Source organism: Miniopterus natalensis, chromosome 8, assembly GCF_054644295.1.
Source record: "Miniopterus natalensis isolate mMinNat1 chromosome 8, mMinNat1.hap1, whole genome shotgun sequence".
Lineage (NCBI taxonomy): Eukaryota > Metazoa > Chordata > Mammalia > Chiroptera > Miniopteridae > Miniopterus > Miniopterus natalensis.
The window spans coordinates 21,791,515-21,813,605 of NC_142088.1; the positions used below are offsets into that span (position 1 = coordinate 21,791,515).

The 22,091-nt window shown below is 31.5% G+C and overlaps 1 protein-coding gene across 6 annotated transcripts in view; it reads right to left on the reverse strand.

Moving 5' to 3' along the window:
- Window positions 1–396: 396 nt before the first annotated feature.
- The window catches only part of NBEAL1 (neurobeachin like 1), a 120,848-nt gene continuing 99,153 nt past the window's right edge, over window positions 397–22,091 (reverse strand). For 4 of the 6 annotated variants that reach the window (XM_016208881.2, XM_016208882.2, XM_016208879.2 and 1 more), the window contains 9 exons: window positions 19,915–20,004; window positions 18,885–18,994; window positions 17,037–17,209; window positions 15,960–16,054; window positions 14,646–14,762; window positions 13,847–14,008; window positions 13,066–13,214; window positions 11,325–11,460; window positions 397–8,579 (listed from right to left, as the gene is read on the reverse strand). In XM_016208881.2, the coding sequence (XP_016064367.2) occupies window positions 8,478–8,579; window positions 11,325–11,460; window positions 13,066–13,214; window positions 13,847–14,008; window positions 14,646–14,762; window positions 15,960–16,054; window positions 17,037–17,209; window positions 18,885–18,994; window positions 19,915–20,004 (1,134 nt within the window). In that variant the 3' untranslated portion in view covers window positions 397–8,477. The other 2 variants (XM_016208884.2, XM_016208883.2) reach the window with 2 other exon arrangements.

The following is a 22,091-nucleotide window of genomic DNA, read 5'->3' on the forward strand; positions in this document are numbered from 1 at the left end:
TTTAGAAAATGCACCGAACACTATGTAAGTAAAGAGTTTTATAAGAATTTAATAAACTCGCCCGGCCAAGCGTGGCTCAGCGGTTGAGCGTCGGCCTAGGATCCAGGCGATCGGGGTTTGATTCCTGGTCAGGGCACATGCCCGGGTTGTGGGCTAGGCAGTCAATCAATGACTCTCTTATCATTGATGTTTCTGTCTCTCTCTCTCCCTCTCCTTTCCTCCCTCTGAAATCGATAAAAATATATTTTTTTAAAAAAAGAATTTAACAAACTCAAAATCATTAAAAGTTTAGTAGTGAAAAAAGTTAAAAATCAGTAAGAAATTCATAATAAAAAGTTTTTTAAAATTATTTAATCATTAACCAAATATATGGTGAAAAATATGTAGACTCCAGTATTACTGTGTAAAACACACACATTTATTTGATGCTTGATATGGTGTTACAGACATATTTCACATCACAAAAGCAAAGTGGCCATAATTAAACCTGTAAATGACCTGGCTTGGATTGTCCAGTAACTGAGCAATTTCACCAGATGAATTAATGCAGGATGTTTCCTATTCTAGCAAAGTGTCTGCAATTAAAGTGAAGAATAGCACATAGATGGTGCTAGGCCAGAAAAAGGTTGATTTTCATTTCTACTGTCCTGTTACTCTAGATCTAGAGACAAAAGTACTATCAAGAACCTGAAACAGAGCTTGGGTTCTGCCTTATTATGGATTAGGTTCTGTTAAGCTTAACAAAAACAGAAAGGCTAGGTCAACATTTAGACTGCCAAAAGTTGATAAATAAAATATTTTAATTATGAAAGAAAAAATACAAGTAAAATAAAATACCAACCTAATGTAGTGTTAACTACAAGTGATTTCTGGCTAATGAACATTTTCTGGGGGAGGAAATGTAACCATGTTTCTGACATGGCTTTAAAAGCTTTATATCTGTCGTTACATATGACAAAAACTGGTCAATTAACATAACATTTATCTTATGCACAAAGGACTATAAAAGAAATTTTGCTCATAAGAGAAAGAAGTAGAGATCAATTTGCTGCTTAACAAATACTGTATTCAATTCCTTGCCTACTCAAATAACTTAGCCAAGGTTAAGATGTAATCAGACTCTATGAATTGAGAATTACAAATCAATCAAAGAAAGTAGCATCATTTTTTAATTTGATTCAAATCCATTTTCATGTACAAAGCTAACTATGTACAAAATAAATGTACATTCTTAAAAACTGTTAGAATACAAATTTCCCAAGGACTAAAAAAAGTGCAAAATTTTCAATTATTATTTTCAATCATGCTGTACAGAAACAAATAAAACATTAGCTCATATACACACATTGAAAAATTTTAAACCAGCACTCAATGTAACAAAACAAAACATACATCTTATACATTTAATTTTAAAAGGATGAGGAAGGGAAGAATGTATTGCACCAAATTAACAGTAACTTCATTATAATGAGAATATTAATCAAAATTATTTACACATCTTTATTAAGTTTAAAACTTTCTCAACTTTAAAACCTTTTTTGGCATACAAATATTCACCGAGTCACAGTTTGCACAGTCAATAATTAGATATAAATAAGGCTTAATATTCTTTTCCATGGTCCATTCCAGTAGAAAAAAAGAGAAGGAACGTTTATAACTATATAACTTTTTGAATTAAATATTTAAATAGCAGCACAATTTGAAGGTTTTTTTAACATGTAATTCCAAATTTTCAGCTATCTTCCTCTGAAATGACTGTGCATGCATGTATACACACACACATATTCAAGTCACTGTCACCTTCTGTAGTAACACTAAAATGCTTCTGTTTAACCTGGGTCCCAAAAAACTGACGTAAAAGACAAATCATTTGTTTGATATTTTTCTGTCTTAATGGATGCACTTCTACAACAATGCATCTAATAGAAAATGAACGTCTGGCTAGCTCTCTGGTTACTTTTTGCAAAATTTTTCCTTCAAGTCTTTAAAAACAAACAGTTAAGGGAAGAAAAGCCATATCTGTTAGGAGTTTCTGAAGACAGCAGACCAGCCCTATGGTTTTCTAACAATTTTTCTTATGTAAAGCTAACTATAAGACAAACAGTAGCCACAAAAAATTTTGGTTATGGTATTTATGAATCACAGAAAGCTGCAAAAAACAGAGTAAGAAAAAAGTCTAAAATAGAAAAGATTTTTAACAGTAAGATCTACTGTAATATGCCATAATTTTGGGAAAAGTATAGAAACTATTATAATTAAATAATTTATGTTATCCAAAAAAGGCAATCAAAATCCCAAAGGAAAAAATAAAATTATTCTCTTTAATCCCTATATAAGAAACTAAGAGGTTGAAATTCTTTTCAGTTAAGTCTGACAACGGGTTCTTCCTTACCAGAACCAGTTTCTAAAGTGTTTATTAATATCATTTTAGCATTCTGAAGAGCAAAATAATGTCTAGCACAGATAACTTTTTTCCCTCCAAAATGCAAAAGAAATATCTGTTGACTTCGTAGGTCAGCCCACTAAATCTTAAAACACACTGCTTATGGAATATGGGAAAATGTTTCCAAGAGAAGGAACATCAAAAATAGCACTTTAACATTAATTAGTACACTGGCTACCAGAGAACCTCTAGTTTTAATACATATTAAATTTAAATATGTTTTTACCAAAATAAAATTTTTAAAGGTCCAACTGGATTAAGACTTCTTTTTTAAAAGTTATATTTTAATCAATAAAATATTATTTTCCAATCTCACCTAAATCCTAACCGCTTCTATTCTCAAATTACAACACAACATTAAAACAGTATTACAAATATTAAATCACTTTTTACACTCAAAAATAGTTATAAATTAAAATAATAAGACAGCTATATTATAAGTGAAAACACACACACACAACTCCACTAACAGTCAACTGTGAAAAATGAATGGGTAATTCTTTCAGTGACAAAATTGTGTTGTTATTATTATGATAATATTTACAAAATAAGTTTCCAAGGAAACATATTAAAACTATACCATGGAAAACAAGTTCAATTGGTGACTTTCTACTTGTTCTTTTCCTTTGTATTTTCAGTTCCTAAGATTATAGGCATTAAGACAAAAGTAAATAGTTATATCTTTTTTCACTAAAACCATTAGCTTCATAGGTCAAAATCCTGCAGTGTATTTAGAAATCATCCACGTATGACAAATATGAGATAATCCAACATGTGTCTGAAGAATTACTACAACGTACCAGAAAAGTATTTCATAATAGTCACTTTTACACAAGGTTCTTATATTGAAGAAAAAAATCTTAAATCCTATAATCAAGGATGGCCTTACATTATTACTGTAGAAAATTGAACAATTTCCAGTATAGGCCTAAATATCTTAAATGTTAATCATTTTCTGTAATACGAGGACTTTTCATATGAAGAATTAAAGATTTTTTCCATACAGAAGCTATACCTGCCAAAGTCATCAGAAGTGGAAGGAATTTATCCAATGCTTTTGAACTAGGAAAATTCTATTGATTACTAGTGCTTCAAGGTTACAGAGATCTAATTCTATTTCTTAAACCTAGCATTCGGTTACTCGTACTTTTTATTAAAACTTTTAAATGTTACCTAATTCAAATATGCAAATATTCACTGATAGTCACTAGGAATAAAAAGCAAACATACTTTTGAGGGCAACCATTAGTTGCAAGTTTAAAATATGAAAAATCTGAAGAGGGTTTATGATAATAATGCAACTGAAAAGGAAATTTAATTGTTTCTATAGCATGCAATACAAAGAACCCATTCCAAGCAAATTTTAGATAAAATGTCTCCAAGGATAATGATTAAAACTATTTTCAAATAAGCCTTTGAATATTAGATCTGATTTATAAAACTGAATTTCTATAGAATAAAATATTTTAAGATTTAATATAATAATGCTGAGACATAATTTATCTTATATGAAGAACATCAAGAAAAGTCATTCAGAAAGTCCAGAGTAGTGCCTAGACCTCTGTATATTTATAAAACTTCAGTAAGTCTCATCTGCAATCTCAATTAAGAAACACTGGCCTAGCCCTGGCCAGCGGCTCAATTGGTTGGGGCATCATCCTGTACACCAAAAAGGTTGTGGGTTCGATTCCCAGTCAGGGCACATACCTGGGTTGTGGGTTTAATCCCTGGTCTGGGGATGTACGTGAGGCAACTGATCAATGTTTCTCTCATGTTGATGTTTCTCTTTCACATCGATGTTTCTCCCTCTCCCTCCCCACCTCCCTCTCTCTCTCTAAAAATCAATCAAATCATATCCTCGGGTGAGAATTAAATAAGAAAAAAAGAAAGAAACACTGGCCTAGAAAATGCTAAATTCAGATTAAAGAAGGTTGTGGCCAACACTTTAATCACAGCGAAACAATGGTAACAATACATTGGCACTGCAGGATGTCATCAGAAAGAGTACCACTGGGACTCTGATGAAGGAAAACTCTCCAGAACAATGTTATACATATGGTCAAGGTTAAGACAAATCAGATGTTGAATATATATGATAAATGAATTAAGCAAAAAGAATATTGAGAGTTGATATTTGTTGATAGAGTGATAAAAATGCTTAAGACTGTTCATTTACTGGGAATGAACAGTTTCAGTTGATGAGAGGAACAGTAATTAGGATAAGCTATGTCACTGGCTGATAAAGGAAAACAGATTAGATTTAGAAAGAAAAAGAACATATTTCATTTCTTATATCACCCAAAAACTATATCCCAAAGACAGGTTTAAGAATGTATTTATGGAAGACAACTTTAATGATGTATTTGAAGAGACCAACCTTCACCCCCCACACACTATTACAAATTATATTATTTAATATTTATATAATATAGTCCATAAACTTTCATCTTTCCTTGGAAAGGTGATAAAGACAGTGCTACTTCTTTTTAAATATAAATATATAAAAGGTGCTAACATCTTTAAATTCAATTAAAAGATTTCCATTAGTGATTTCTTCAGTAGTAACAATATAAAATATACTTAAAGACAAAGACCATGAGTCCATCATTAAATAAAAATCTGGTATTCAAGTTAAAATTTTCTTTGCCTATTCTTATTCAAGAAAAATACAAAAAAATCTTGGGTTAAGGTTCAACTTTCACATCGAAATTCTAATTAAGTATGAGGATACACTTATTCCTTCAGAAGCATAAAACTGATTTGCAATAACAGTTCTTTAAGAATATTTATATATCTTACACAGAAAGAAGGGGGGGGGGGAACCTTACTGATGTCCCTTACTAACGACAAGTGACTACTTGGCATTTTCTCTCCTAGGAAAGCATGCATCCTAAAAAAAGCACTGCGACCTAAAGAAAATAGAAACTTATTCATAGCTGACATGAGCTTTACAAGCTTAAAATATTTTTAACTATTGATTTTAGAGAGAAAGAGAGAGAGAAGCATCAATCTGTTGTTCCACTTTTTTATGCACTCATTGGTTGATTCTTGTATGTGTCCTGACCGGGCATCAAACCCACAACTTTGGCGTATCCGGATAACACTCTCACCAACTGAGCTATCCAGCCAGGGCCCAAGCTTAAAATATTTTAAACCAACTAACCAAGTTTCATTTTTATATACTTTCCTAATTTTCATGCCATGATTTATTTTATCTTCTCTCCTCTAATTTTAACTAAGAAAATGACAGAATACTAACTGGGGAGAGTTGGAAAAAGGCTTATAAAGCCTCTTTATTTTCTAAGTGAACACAGCTATTGTATGTTTTCATACTTGACCTCACTTTCTAAAAGTAAAATCATCTTATTATAAATCTCTCCTAATCAACAGGATGCTGAGAATTTTATTTCCATCATCACCAGTGTCAAGAAACAAAGACAAATGAAAAGTTCTGCAGACTTTATAACAGCCAAGTTGAGATATTATATTCATTAACTGAAATGTCCACCTGTTAGTCCATTCTAATGATATTAATATTTCCCATTATATAATATAGAAACAATTTCTATGGATATCATCTAAATACACCAGAATCTCCCAAAGTATATCTTTCCAGTGATTTTATATAGTGATTTTTAATTCATTGGACTAAACTATTTAAAAGAGAAATATATTATTTAACCAATGGTTCCACTATATTTGCTTATTTTAATAGATAGGCTTTAAGTTCTGTTCCTCTAGACTGTTGCTAGTATTCTCAAAGATTTTCCTCAAAATTCTACATTTTGGGTTTTTACTTTTTGGACAGAGTAATAAAAGGTATAATTCCACTGCTCTGCACATCTACTGTTAGTGTAAGTAGGGTATCTGTTTTAGTGTGAACAAAGCTGCCTGTTTGTGCTATAAAATGAATACTGCTTATTCAGTTGCTCCATCTAGAAAGCAGCAAAGTAAAAAAACCATAAATTTTAATTTTCCCTTGGTAATCTAAATTAAACTTTTTATAACTTATAAGCATTCAAAATAATTTCCAAAACCTGTATTAAGTGGCCTTAAAAATAAAGAAGACATCCTTATACCAAAATATCTGAATAAGTAAAAGTTCCAAAGTTTTAATTTTAAAAGTTGTGGTTTTTTCACAGATTAACATTTAAAATGCCAAAAATCAATCATGTTAGTTCTGCTAACTTGAAACTTCCTAAAAATGTAAAATTAAAATTAAAATAGAATGACAAACTAATAAAAGGAATAAGTCATAATTCTCTCTACTGACTTGTTTTGAGACATTTTCACCACAAATTCCTCAAAAAGGAAACCTTCACATTTATATGTTCTATTTTACAGTTGCTGCACCAATTTATTTCAGTGTTATTTACCTCAAACATAACTGTTTTTTACTGAATAAAACAGGATTTAAAATAATTAGGAAGAAATTCTTCTAGTATATAACCTTTTATTAATCCAGACTCAGACTGAATGTACTCAAAAAGCTTCCCTACACAGAATCATTTACTTCTTATAAATTTTTACTAACTCATAGAGTTATAAAGAAAAGGGTAGTAGATATTGCGGGCAACAGGAGAGAAGAACTGCAAAGGGGAAACTTTTCAAAGATTCAATTGAGATGACAATTGGATATAAGGAAACCTATGATTTGTGGAATGAAAAAGAATATTCTTATTTTAAGAAGCTATTAGTGTGGAAAATATTCTTTTTGTCCTGATCACAGACCCCTTTAAAAAAGCCATTCAACCATTCATTCCTGAAAAGAATGTAAACACACAAAATTTTCACACAATCTCAGGGGACTCATAAATGCCCCCAAACCCATGGAATCTCAAATTAAGGACACTCAGAATTGTAAAAGCTTTCTGACCTAACTCAAAAGATGACCTTATGAAAGCACTAGGTTTAACACTCTTTTTGAATTACAAAATAAATCTACCAGCTTTTTAGTATAAAATCTTGAATAATAAAGCATAATATAACATTTACCTCTGCATAATAAAAATAACTGTAATCCTAAAAGTTATACATAACATGAAATAGAAATCTGTATTTTTAAAAATTACTATATCCAAATGACTAGTTTAAGTTATACATGTCTTTTCCATTCATTCATCTATCACGTGGAAGACCTACTGAGAAATGTAATATATTTGAGTATTATTGCTAAGTATTCTAATTATCACGGGAAAACAGAGTATTTGCTTAGTAAAGAAAAAGTCAAGAAATTTTGAACTTTGCAGAAATAAACTGTGCTGCAAATGCTATGGAAAGAACCCGTCAAAATCATAACCAGTACTTTGTATCTCTAGTTTCTCTTATTCCTACTCAACTTTTATTATTTAAGAATAATAATACATTTCAATAAAATTTTACTAGTAATGTGCTAAGTAGTAGTGGAATTAGCCAATGTACCAGTTTCAATAGTCTTATTTTCAACTTATCATGAAAACCTGGAATTTATACTGAGTTTTGAAAATCCAAATACACAACAAATACCTTTAAAATATTACTTCCAATCAGGAGTTCCACAAGTAAATTGATTTTTTTTTTAGTTTGGTGGTCAGTAAATAGGAAAATTATTAACTAAAATATATTAAAAGCCATGTCTTTCAACTGTCTTGTTATCTGTACTCCTTTATTAGATATACCTTAAATACTGCTGTTTAGAATTATAAGCATATTAAATCTAACTTCTTCATTTTTAGAAGTTCGTTTTTAAAAATGGATCTAATGATCATTAGAATGGACCACTAACTCTAATTAAGTGTATTTTCTCAAATCTATCATACTGGGGACCAAGAATTAGTTTAAAAGATTGGATTCAATAATGTTAACCAGAAAAGTTTTAAGTGAATTATAATACAGCTGACATCTTTATACATATATCATACCAAATTTTGGTAAGCCCAAACTGATTTTCAGGGATGAAAGCCCCGAAACATTTCACATAGTTGAGAGATGTGGTTAAAGTGACAAAGCAGTAAATCAAGTTTCAATTACCCATGACATAAGATGGAAATGACAATCAGTTGGAATCTTGAGTATTATACTCAGTTTCTCCCGATGAAATCTGGCTGAGCCGCTTGCTAGATCCCCACAATTTTCTAGAAAGCTGACCTGAACGCATCTGTTTAAAATAATCCAGAGAAATGGAGAATAAATATTATTAAGGAAGGAAAAAAAACAATAAATAAAATTGATAAAGATGACATTAATTTTGTAGAATGCAGAAAATAAGTTGTTAGCAGAATCATTAACATTTTAATGATTCTTGATGAATAAAGAAAGGTTTCCCTAAGTTGAATGTCTTTCAGTTGAGAATAGTCTAACACCAACATGGAAATTATTAAATTAAATATGTCCCAATTATATCAAATTTACCAGACTGCCTTACTTTACATTAACAAAAATATTTTTCACTTCATTAAAATGGTCTTTTCAAATTATATTTAATCTAGCTAAGAAGATACATAGGTTTGAGATTTTTCTCCTCTTGTATGCAGTACTATTAATGCTAATTACAATAAGAAGTAATATGTTTCAATGAAAATAAATTTTTAATATTTGATATAAAAATTTCAAAAATTATTTAATGATAAAATTTTAAAAAGTAATTTAGAAAACAAGAAGAGCATAAATCCTTTGATGGTAAGAATCACATTTTGTCCACCATAAGATTTAAACCACTTAGCACACTTCTCAGCATATAACAATTATTAACTAAATATTATTTTTATTAAATATTAATTGAATCAGTGAATAAATGCCCCTCTAAAAATGCTTAGACTTCTAGGTAGGGAAAAATATAAAAGCCACATGGGAAACATTTCTCAACCTAACTATATGATTTATTGCAATTACTTTCTACTTTTAAATGGTGATTTATCTGCCGCCCTTTTGAAATGCTTACTTTTCCAGTGTACATTTACTGGAGTGATAAAAGGCAAGCCTCATGCAAAGACACTATGCCATGCTTATTTTGCATTTTTGTTTCCAGATGTATTTCCAGAAACGAATTTCCATTAATCTATTACCACTTTACTATCTAATTTATAAATATGAAATTTCATACTGACAGTATAGTATATAAAACTGATACATGTTTTTAAAATACACATCAAGATTTTTATCTTTTAGGGAAAAATAGATCTTAAGATAGAAATTTTTCATAACTACTCATCTATTTAATTTCTACACTGTCATATAACAAGATTCTAATATTCAATTATTTACCAAAGTTGATCAATAATTAAGCTAATACATCCAAAAATATAAAAAATACTTTTATTCAAAATCTACACACAATTTAGGTTGTGTTGTAGACTACATAAGTCTTCCAAGAGGACAAAATACTTATTTGGTAAATATTACATAACATTGATTTAAGCCTATAAAATGAAACTGCTTAGGCATTTTTCCCCCAATTAAGTTTTAAAGAAAATGGTCATTTAATTTTTAAAACTTCAGTACAATCAGAAACTGACAAATTACTTAAGGTGAGGGGGAGCGCAGGCAAATTTAAAGGCAACTGAATAAACTATAGGGAGTGAAGCATAGTCAAAGAGTAACATCTGGGCAGAATTTTTAAGCAATCTCATTAGCAGAAGACAGGAGGGCACTATTTATTTAGGAAATGTATTAATCAAGAAACTTTACTGTTTGTTGAATGAAAGAATGCTTAAAATGTTTTAAATACAAGTGAAATACCAAAATATAGTGTTACTGACACTGGGGGACTGTTACATCCAAAACAAAATATTGTTGCAGTCACTTTAATAAAACCTATCTTGTGTTTAAATAATATCCTGAAAAAGAATACGACTAATGAAATCTTAAAATATTTATGAAACAAAACAGTTCCCATTATTTGTGATAGTTTATTAACCACTGACATTATATTCAGTAATATCTTCTCTTGAAATAACCACTACAGATGTCATATTTTAGATTTCTCAGAAAAGATCAATTATATCAATAAAAATTCATAATGCTTAATTTGATGCTCAATACATTTTCTAGAATAATCACTAAATTACGTGGAGTGCCTGCTACTAAGTTTTCAAGAACAGTGTTACATTTATGATATCTGAATGTTCAGTAATTGATAAGCTATTGGCAAATAAATTCACAGTGACTACAGAAAATTCATGGAGAATTAGCAAATTATATGCGGATACTTGTAGTTCCAAGTAAAAAATGATGTCCTTTTGCTTTTACAAAAGGACAACTGATACACAATCATACTGAGTATTCGTTGAAATACAGTTTTATACAGATTAGTTTTGCATGTTCTTGAACTTCATATAAATGGAATCATTTAGTATGCGCTCTTTTATGTCCGCCTTCTATCACTATGCATCATAAGTTTAAAATTTATGTTGTTACATGTTTCAATAGTTTGTTCCTTTTATTGCTGGGAAGTATTCCATTGTACAGTTATCTCAAATTTATTTACTTCCCTGTTGACAGACATCTGAATTATTTCCAATTTGAGATTATTATAAATAAAGCTAATATGAAAATAAAGTGGTTCTATTGTTTGAATCTAGATTTCATTTTTTTATAGAGGCTTATATATACTAAAAATCCAAGAAGTGGTCTTAAATCTATATTTGGGAAGATAGAGAATAAAAGAACTTTCTTATTCACATAGAGTGACACATGGAAACTGTTAAATGTGTGCTTTCAATTATATCATAACATAAGCATCATTCTTTAATACTAACTTTAACCCCTTTTTCATAGTCCTTTGAAATATCAAATTTTTAAAATTTCTTTATCTATAACAGATATTTTTTAATTCAATTGGAACAAAGGAGAACCAAAAGAATCCCCCAGAGTATGGGAAATGAAATTCTTAACTAGGTTTTACCTCAGCCTGCTTGCCAACACCCACTACAATCAATTTTCCATCTTCTAATCCTACCAGAATATGGCTGTATTCTTTGGTTACACAAACACAGTGGATAGGCATTCTCATGGCTAATGGGGTGATGCTGAGAGTCAAACTAGGAGAGAAAACAAAACCACACACATAATTACATGGGTATATAATAGATTCTTAGAATTTTATACCTGGAAGTTAACTTAATGATGATCTAGTTCTGCATTTTAATATTGCACATCTGGGATTTAGGTTCAAAAAGTCTGAGTGCCTCACACAAGGGTCCACATTTATAGCATTACTTAAAACACTTAACAGATCTTTTCTTTATTCCCAACATGTTTTTCTTCTAACCAAACATATGAACTCTCACTAAACAATTTTTATCTTGTTGACTAGCAAGTTAAAGTTGGATAAAAAGGGCAAAAGCTCAAAAAATATGTATGTGGGAGGAGAAAGTCAGTAAAATTGTTCTATTTACTTTGTCTTAAAAGATATATATAATACATAAAACATATAGAGTGTAAAATAATAAATATTTAAAATATGCTATGAAATATAACATGCCATTATGAAAAATGCCCACAGCTTTTATAGAAAATTAAGAATTCTATGATGTAATTAATACGTTCTACACTAACCTGCTAAAATATCCCATTAATTTTTTCTAATTTGGGATTTTCTTAACAATATTTTGAAATAAGGGTTGTAAAACAAAACGCTGGAACAATGTGATTAGAATGGGGACTCAATGCTCTACCAGAGATGAAAGATAAAAATGAGAAGGAAAAATACAAAAATAGAAAGGGATGTTGGTTAAAGAGTGATTCTGATTGAATGCAATAAGACAGAACATCTTGAATCAGGAAATAATTCATAAAAAAAGGTTTTGGGAAAGGCCAAGATAGTTTGAGGAATATAAATAAGCTACAATTTTTTATAAAGAGAAAAAAAAAGAATGTATGTGAGCATAAAGGAAACAAAACATAACCACTATTCAAACACCCTTCTCCTTCACTGTATTAAACAAGATTCTCCACTAATGTTATCCACACACATAATCATAAACAGATACATTAGCCTTTAAAATACTTTAGTTTGGCCCTAGCTGATTTTGCTCAGTGGTTAGAGCATCAGCCTTCAGACTGAGGGTCCTGGGTTTGATTCCAGCCAAGGGAACGTAACTCGATTGCAGGCTGGGCCCAAGTCAGGGCACGAGCGGGAAGCAACCACTCAATGTGTCTCTCTCACATGGATGTTTCTGTTTCTCTGTCTCTGTCTCCCCCGTCCACTCTCTCTGAGAAAAAATATGCTCGGGTGAGGATTAAAAAAATAATAATAAAATAAAATACTTTAGTTTGTTTTACCACAATTTAAAAATTATTTTTTTAAAGGCTAACTTTAGTTTGTAAAAATTCAAACTGTAATTGGACAAATTTCCAAATCTATAATCCAGGGTTGGCACTTTCTGGATATTTTTAAAAATTTTTTAAATTGTGGTAAAATATATATAGCATAAAATTTTCTACATTTAAAAAATGTACATCTATATTTCACTTACTAATCCAGGAATAAATTAGCTTCCTCATTTTTTTCATACTTGCCAAAAAAGACACATTCATAATAAATGACAAATCAAAAGATTAGAAACTTTACACTGCTGATTTTCACTCTAGGTCGAAAGTACTATCCTTTTTAAAGTGATACTTCAATAATTCTTATTATTTACCTGTGGAGGTCTCTTATGGACAGGAACCCTTGTAAACTACCCATGACAATGTGTTCTCCAATTATGCATATATCTGATACTTGTTCCTTCAGGACTTGAGACCCTAGATACTTTCCATTTACAGAAAACAGATGCAATGCATCCTTATCCTGCAAAGATTAGATGAAGACAATTTAATGATCTCAATTTAAAATGGAGTTTTAATACTAATAAACTATGACTATAACTGAATGGTTAGCGGGTAAAACACTGAAAGAAACACATGGTTATATTTAAAGAGAAAGTGTGTAGACAATATTATCAAACCACCAAGTATATAAATATTAAATAAGAACTCCTACTCCTTCAAAAGAATTAAAATCTCACCCAGTCCAAAAAAACTCTACATTCTTAAAACAAAATAGATTCTCTTAATTTTTAAAAAGTTTTATCACTGAAAGGAAACATAAAATTCATGTCTTGTTTATTTATACCTTGCCTTGGCAAAAAAAATTTAATTTGGTTATAATATCCACTTAAGCTTATGAAGTCCCACATAATCAGAAATTATTTTTGAAATCATATATAGGCCAATAGAAATCCCTAAAACAAGATACAACTATGAGGCCAAGATTGTGACAGGGTAAGGTAATGGTAAGGAATGAACAAATCGAATGATGAAAGGAAAACAACCTTTTAAAAATATGGTCTTCTTTCCTTCCTCAAAATATTTCATATAAATAATGTGGGAAGGGGAAGACAAGCTTATAGTATAGCCCTATTGCATGAAACTGTTAGATACCTTGAGGGTGGTCTTTTCTTCAATGCTGGAATAGATGACAATATGTCCTTCCCAAGATATAGCCAAATTGGGAATGGTCACGAGCAGAGAACTCTCACAAGGTGGTCGTAAAGTCCTCATGTACTGACCTTTCTGAATAGTATGTATAATCACAGTGCCATCCTACACACAGAAAATATTAGAAAATGATAAAGACAAATAAAAAAGACACCAAAATAGAAAATAAAAGAAGTGGGCTGAATAAAGAAATATAGGAAAGAAACTGAGAAAGTGATTATTCCATCAAGGACAGATGTGGAAAAATTCCAATCATGAAATTCCAAACAGTATTTTATTTCATAAAATGCCCTGTTACCCTTAATAAGACCAGTAAATTCCCCAAATAAAATTCTCTTTAAGTTTGTTCTTTTTGCAAGTCTTCTAATTTTGCAAAGTCCTACTCATAGTAAAAAATTTCTATAATTTTATCAAATCCCCTACAAAAAAATTAAATACAAATATTGCTCTAGCCCTGGCTGGGTGGCTCAGTTGGTTGGAGTATCATCCTGTACAACTAAAGGTTTCAGGTTCATTTCCAGGTCAGGGCATGCACCTAGGTAGCAGTTTCTATCCCCAGTCAGGGAGCACATGGGAGGCAACCAACCAATGTTTCTCTCACATAGATGTCTCTCTCTCTCTCTCCCTGCCTTCCTCTCTCTCCTAAAATCAATTTTTAAAAAACCTCAGTGGATATATATACATATATATAATCTTCTAAATTTATAGAAAAAATTAGCATTTCTTAAAGGTGAAATCTTACCCTTGATCCTGACGCTGCCATATCTAGCTCAGTGCTGATGCCGACACTCAGTACCTCATCAGTGTGTCCGTACAGAATCTGAAAGGGTTTAGATGCTAAGCCCACAGGAACACCTCCCTAATATTAAAAGAGAAAAGCAAAGGTAATTTTCTTGTAGGCTATTTTCTATTAAAAGATTTATGCTGTATTTAAACTGTTTAATTACAAACTAACATTGCAACTAGTTCTTACCACTGATTCTGTTCACAGGACTCATTCTTGTTTCTCCTTAGGTTGTCAAATTATTCTCAATCTTTGGTAGCTCAAAAACAATCTGAATAGTTTCAAAGTTAATTATTTTGGATTAATTTTAACAGGTATATTGTTTCCCCTTTTCATCTATAGATTATTATCCCTTCACTTCAAAGAAACTTTTTGTATTATATTTCTGAATACTTTCTCTTTTTCATTTTTTGGAGTACCTATTTCAAGGATGTCAGTCATCTTTAAGCTAAATTCTCTGATTTTTATAGCAATTCTTTTTCTAATTGCTTTAATTATTTTGTTTTTACATTTGTATTCACTTTGATTACTACATTAATTCTATCTTCCATGATAATATTATTTTTAGCCACATCAAATCTGCTCTTTACTGTTTCTGCTTTGGATTTATGATTTTAATCTGTTTGATTCTTCCATACAATCTCCCTTTCATCTTAAAATGCTATTTTATAATTTCAATTCTGAGGTTCTATATTCTATAGAATATGTGCATATATTATATATAATATTACATATTACATAACATAGAAAAATTATTTATCAATGAAGTAAATATTGAAATGTAAAGCAAGAAAAGTATTACAAAAGAATTTTTAGTTAATACTTTTATAAATCTGGAGAAGGAAAAAGGCTATTAGACAAGGTAGAAAGTTCAGAAGCTATAAATAAAAAAGATACTTCTTTGAACAAACATTATTATGAGAGTAAAATAAGGCTGATGAAAATTATAAATCTGTAATTTCTAGCAGTCCCACTGAAAGGAAAATAGGAATATTATGTTAACAGGACAAGAAAAACACTTGTTTTCCTAGAAGAGGTTAACAAAGAGGAGTTTCTGGAAAATAAGAGGGGATAAAAGGTCAAGAAAGAGACAATAAACATAGGGGAAAATGTGATGGTAATTTAGAACAGGGCAGAATGAGGGTAAAAAATGCAAAGGAGCTCAAATAATCATTCAATGCCAGAGAACAACTCCCTATTCTGTTAGAACATTTCAACAGTATTCCCAAGGTGAATCTCGGATCTAAATAGAGTATTTAAATGCATAACTACCTGTTGTGTTATCTGCCATATCATACATGTAGTATCTCTGGAACCAGAAATCAAATGTATTCCACAGTAATCTGTAGCTAAACAAGTCACAATATCTGTTAAGAAAAAAAAAGATTTTTTTCAATAAAATGGCTTGGTTTTGCTGGAACAGAACAGGGTAATTTTACTTTATGCTCAAACTATTACTAAATCAGTTGTTCTAATGGAGAAATATAGGACTGGCATTGGAAAATCATTGGGAAAGAGTGACACTGAAAAGGAGCAGTATTAAAATCACATAAGAGCTTTTTTTGAGGTCACCTTTCTTTGAGGGTGAAGTGTAGGCATGGGGTGGGGAAATGCCTATCAGAATCTTGGTAGGAGGCCCGGTAGCTTAAAATAAAGCCCCGGTAAATTTTGATCCGCTTCTCTGCTCACTCATCCCCATTCACCTTCCACTCCCACTGGGAACTGCAATCCTATATAATGTGACCTTAACCAACATAGTGCACATTACACCATAGAGTCACAATATAAAATACATTTTTCCTCAATTGTAAAAATCTCAGTTAAGTGATATCTTAGAAGTCACTGGTACAGAATTAGTACCAGACTCTATTCCTTTTCTTATTACGTTTATTAGGGGAAAATCCACTCGTTTTCTTATACTGAACACCAAAACACTAAGAAGTACCAGGTTAAAGAATTCAACAATTTTCCCTCCTTCATGTTTTACTATTAACAAAGTAATAGGGCAGTTGATTTATTTATTCAACTATGACAGATTTTTTTTACCATTGTCTCAAAATTCTTATTTCTATCAATAATTTTTTTAAAAAGACTTAGCCTAACACCTTTAACACACTATAAAATTGTTTAATTTATATGGTGCTTAATATACCCAAAATATATTATTGACGCTCTGAAACAAAGCATACAATATTCAGAACACTTCATCAAAAATTTCACTCAGCTTCAAAGGTAAAATGTGATGTTTTTTCTAAGAAGTATGTACTACTTTTTTTTTTTTTTACACTTCTATAGTTAGAAAAAAGAGACATTTGTGTGTTTGGGGTGGAAAAGAACGTTAATGCTTACCCATATGTCTGATATTGTGTGAAATAATTTTGCCTTTTGTAAGTGACATCACTTGAATGCTATTATCCCAGTGTCCAGCACTGAAAAGCAACTTCCCATCATGTGACACTATAAATAGCTTAGAAGTGATCTCCAGCCCTGGAGCAAAAGGACCATTCAGGCTACGCTGAGTTCTGTAAACACAATTAAATATTAGACTTTTGGTACTTAACTATTTTTTTAATGTCTCTAAAAAAGAAATAAAAATAAGTCTGTTCAACCTTCATTATGAAATGTCTATTGATAAATGATTAAGACTTTCAGAAAATACATTAATCTTACTTTATTCATATTTTTCATGAAATAAAATTTCATATGACAAAGCCTGCAGTTAGATTAAGCATAAAGAAAATGAGACTGTTAAAGATGTCAGAAAGATTTCAATCTTGCTTTTTCAAAGCCAACTAGTAAGATTGTAAATTCTGTAAATTGCAGCTTCAAAGTACAGGGTGGGTAAAAATAGGTTTACAGTTGTACTACATAAATAACACAATAATAATAATAACACAAGAATAAACTCTGTGTTTCATGTACTCACAGCTGTTAAACTACTTTTGCACACCCCTGTATAAAGACAAGATAATATATACCAGCACTGGAAAAGTCAGAAATAAACTGAAACTAGGGATCTACTGCACAGGCAGATAAATGTGTATCTAACATGAAGATCATTTTCCATTCCAAATAAAGAAAGCATACGGGTTTTATCTGCTTCCCACTGAAATAACTATGCACTTAGCAAATCTAAATTCTACAGAAACACACAAAGAAGTGATTATACTTCAGTATGTGTTCTGGAAAATGAGGGCCAATTCTGACACTTTTTTCAGCCTTAGACCTTTATTATTCAATATTAATGTGCTGAAGGTATGCAAAGCCCAACAGTACCTACATGGGATAAGAAGAAAAGACATTGCCCCTAATAAATATATAGCTAAAACAACTCAAGAGTCAGGGAAACATCACCTGAACTTAGAATATAACCTTTGGATATTTTAAAAGATAACTAAGGTAAATAATAAAGTCTTATTATATAAAACACATTGATAATACCGAACAATAAAAATACAATTAAACCTAAAACCTATTCCTAATAATTTTTGCTTCCATAATGGTATGATAGAAATTGTTTTGTCTTTAAACTGATATCAAGTCAGAGGGAGGGAGGGAAGGAATAAATAAAAGATAGAGAGGCCAAGCCTGGCTCAGCAGTTGAGCATCAACCTAGGTTCCAGGAGATCATGGTTTGATTCCCAGTCAGGGCACATGCCCAGGTTGTGGGCTCCATCCCCAGGGGGGCATGCAGGAGGCAGCAGATCAAAGACTCTCATCATCAATGTTTCTCTCTCTCTCTCCCCCTCTTCCTTTCTCTCTCTAAAATCAATAAAGACATATTAAAAAAAAAGAGAGAGAGGATGCCCTAGCTGGTTTTTGCTCAGTGGTTAGAGCTCAGCTTGTGGACCGAGGGATCCAGGTACAATTCCAGCCAAGGGCACTTACTGGGTTGCAGGCTCAATCCCCGGCCCCAGGCCGGGGCACATATGGGAGGCAACCAATAGATGTGCCTCTTTCACATCAATGTTTCTCTCTCTCTCTCTGACTTCTACTCTCTCTGAAAAGCAATGGAAAAAATATCCTCAGGTGAGGATTAACAATAAATAAATTAAATAAAAGAGGAGAAAAGGAGAGAGAAAAGAAATCTGGATATATATAATATTACTTTCAAAATAAAACCAATCAATCAATCTAGTTGTTTTTCTTGGCAATAAGATATTGTACCTGATTTGCTTTAAATGTTCATTTACTTACTTTGGATTTGTCACAGTTTGATCCTTGAAGAATGTAAAGTAATTAGAAATGTCTCTGTCATAAGGCAGCCATCCATGGGTTCCAATAACATAATTCATGCTCACTGTTATCTAGAAAAAGAACATATGAAGATGGAAATTAAAGATTACAAAAAGCAACACTGAATAACCAAATGCTCACACGATGTAATCAGAAGTAGAGCTTATGATGAATTGTCAAGCTGTCCCTTCTTAGTGACAGTCACTGAATATCTTCTTTTAAAAATGAAAAGCTGTTCTCTCCTATGATTATAAAAGTAGGAGATTACCAAAAAGAAAAATCAGATACCTTTAAAAAATACAGGTATTAAATCTGAAAAATTACAAGAATTCTACCACTCAAAAAATACTATTATTATTTTTGTATCTTTCCCAACCTTTTTTTTCTGAGTAAACATACATTATACATAATTAGAAAAACAGGTCTAATTCTGGAATCTCCACTGTTCACTCCATTATACTCCATTTTTATAATTTCTAAATGATAAAACTGAAATAAAACAGGCCTAGGTTTGGTCCATGTACCAGGGTCCCAGATCCCTTACTTGCTAGCTCTGTGATTTTCAGCAAGTTACTTCTGAGATTTAATTTCTCATCTGTAGAAGAGAAATAGTAATACTGCCCATCCTTACAGGGTATTTAGATGGATTGACAAAATTCATGTAAATCACTCACTAGCATGCCCTGCATGTAAACTGTAATCAATTCTGTATTATCTCTCATTTTCATAGTTACTACTGCTATATGATAAATTTTAATAGCTCATAAGATGTTATATTCTATTTTTCTTATACAAAATTTCCTCATATTTTTATATATTTATTATTTCATATAAACTTTAACATAACAGCTGTGTAAGTGAAAAATACATTTTTATACTTGGTCAAATTCTATAAAAGTTTTTTCTTTTTAAAGCTTTAAAATTTTTTTATTTCCTCCATTTCTGTAAGTTGTAATGGATGGCAGTATGAAAAAGGTATAAATCAACTTACCAGTAGCTCAGGACTGCCTTGAGACATAAAAGAACGAGACTGATTTTTGGGGACAACGGCCTTTATTAGTGGAATACCATCACTAATTCCCTATAAAAGAAAGAAGTTTAGTGGCTGATTCTGCTTATTTTTATTAGGCACAAACTACTGAAAATTGTTTCTTTAAACAAGAATGAACCATGTAATAGCATTTTATTCTATCAAAACATATCATCACTTCATTTAAAATGTAGGAAAGAGCCTGGCCAGCGTGACTCAGTGGCTGAGCCTCGACCTATGATCCAGGAGATCCCGGTCAGGGCACATGCCTGGGTTGCGGGGATCATCCCAAGTAGGGGCCGTGCAGGAGGCAGCTGATCAATGACTCTCTCATCATCGATATTTCTATCTCTCTCTCTCCCTCTCTCTGAAATCAATAAAGACATTAAAAATATATAGGAAATATATATACTATGTTTGAATGGCATACTTGAAACTTCTGAAACCCATCACCTTCATGTATTCTACTACTCTGCTGTTCAACTGAGATGCAAATTTTAAGGAGCATCAATTATTTAGGATCTTTCCTTTTCACTAGCCATACTGACATGAACATAAAGTAGAAAAATACAAACCATATAAGAGTAAATTGTAACCTAACATTATTGGGTATACACTATGTGCCAAGTGCTATTTTAGGAGCTGTACATAACCTAAATATGAATTATAAGCCATATGAAGTAAAAAGTTACTAGACACAATGAAAGGAATTTTATCAGCATTACATAATAAATATAATATGTCCACCACATTATGAGTAAATAGGGTGTTATGGGCTGCCCTATGTGTAATAAATAGTTAACATAGCAGGACTGAGACTGCTCTCCTTGGAAAGGCCTGCCTGCAAGATTGGCGCCCTTGCTGGCATCTGGGAACTTGGTGAGCAAAGAGTTCTTTACAATGATTTAAAACCTGTCCTCAATGATGAGGGTGGCTCACTATGCCTGGACTATTTGCACAAAGAATATGGTTCACGTTGAACACCTGCTTTTCTCCTGAGTGTGTGAAATTTTGGTATGGTATACAGAGGGTACCTGTGTGACCAACCTCTAATAAAAACCTTGGGTGCTGAGTTTCTAATGAGCTTCCCTGGTAGACAAAAACATGTTTTTGCATTTTGTTACTGGAAGAATTAAGTATGTTCTGTGTAACGCCACTGGGAGAAGACTCTTGTACTTGGGTTTCCCCAGGCTTTGCCCCACATGCCTCATGCCTTTTGCTGGTGTTGCTTTGTGTCTTCTCACTGAGCTAAATCTTGGCTGTGAATACACCTATATGATGAATCTGTTAGTCCTTCTAGAAAAATCACCAAACCCCGGCGTGGTTTTGGAAACCCAGAACACATCCTAGGAATTAGTCATCATTTCTAAGCATTTTTTTTCTATTTGTTCCAGGAAACTGAGAAACTTTTGGAAAACAACCAGCTTTGTAGAGTTTGTATGGTTAAACATTAAATAAACATCTCAAGAAACATGTATCTAGGAACAAAGTGACAAAAAAATTAATTTGAAGTGTTTTCACAAACATGTGAAAACATATTTATATTAAAGCTGTAATTCATACACTCTCTAAAAAATTTTACAGTAAATTATCAAGAAATTCTATAAAAATTTCCCATGATACTGAACCTAAGAAACATGCTACAATGATCCTTTCTCTAATGCAGAAATTGAGAAATTAGGCCTGTGGGACAAATTCAGCCTACTACCTGTTTTGTAGTTTGTAAGCTAAGAATGGTTTTATATTTTTAAATAGTTACTTATATATATGTACATACACACTTTGATTTTGTTTTAGAGCCACAAAGTCCAAAATGTTTACTATGTGGCCCTTTAAGAAAAAGTTTACCAACCTCTGCTGTACTGCATGTGAGTTATTGCTTTTTCTATGTACATCTCTGAACTACTCTAACTTTTTTGCCAAAAGAATTACTATTACCTGTCCTAACCAAACTCATAGATATAAATGCATTTCATATCCACATTCTGAATTATTCTAAGTAATTCAGTATGTATATTTAAACATCTAAATTAGAAGGTACTCTTTCAATTACAGCATTAACCATCTTGTTTTATCTGACTACTCCTGATATTAGCAATTAACAATCTAACTTATTGGGCCATATTTTATACTTGATC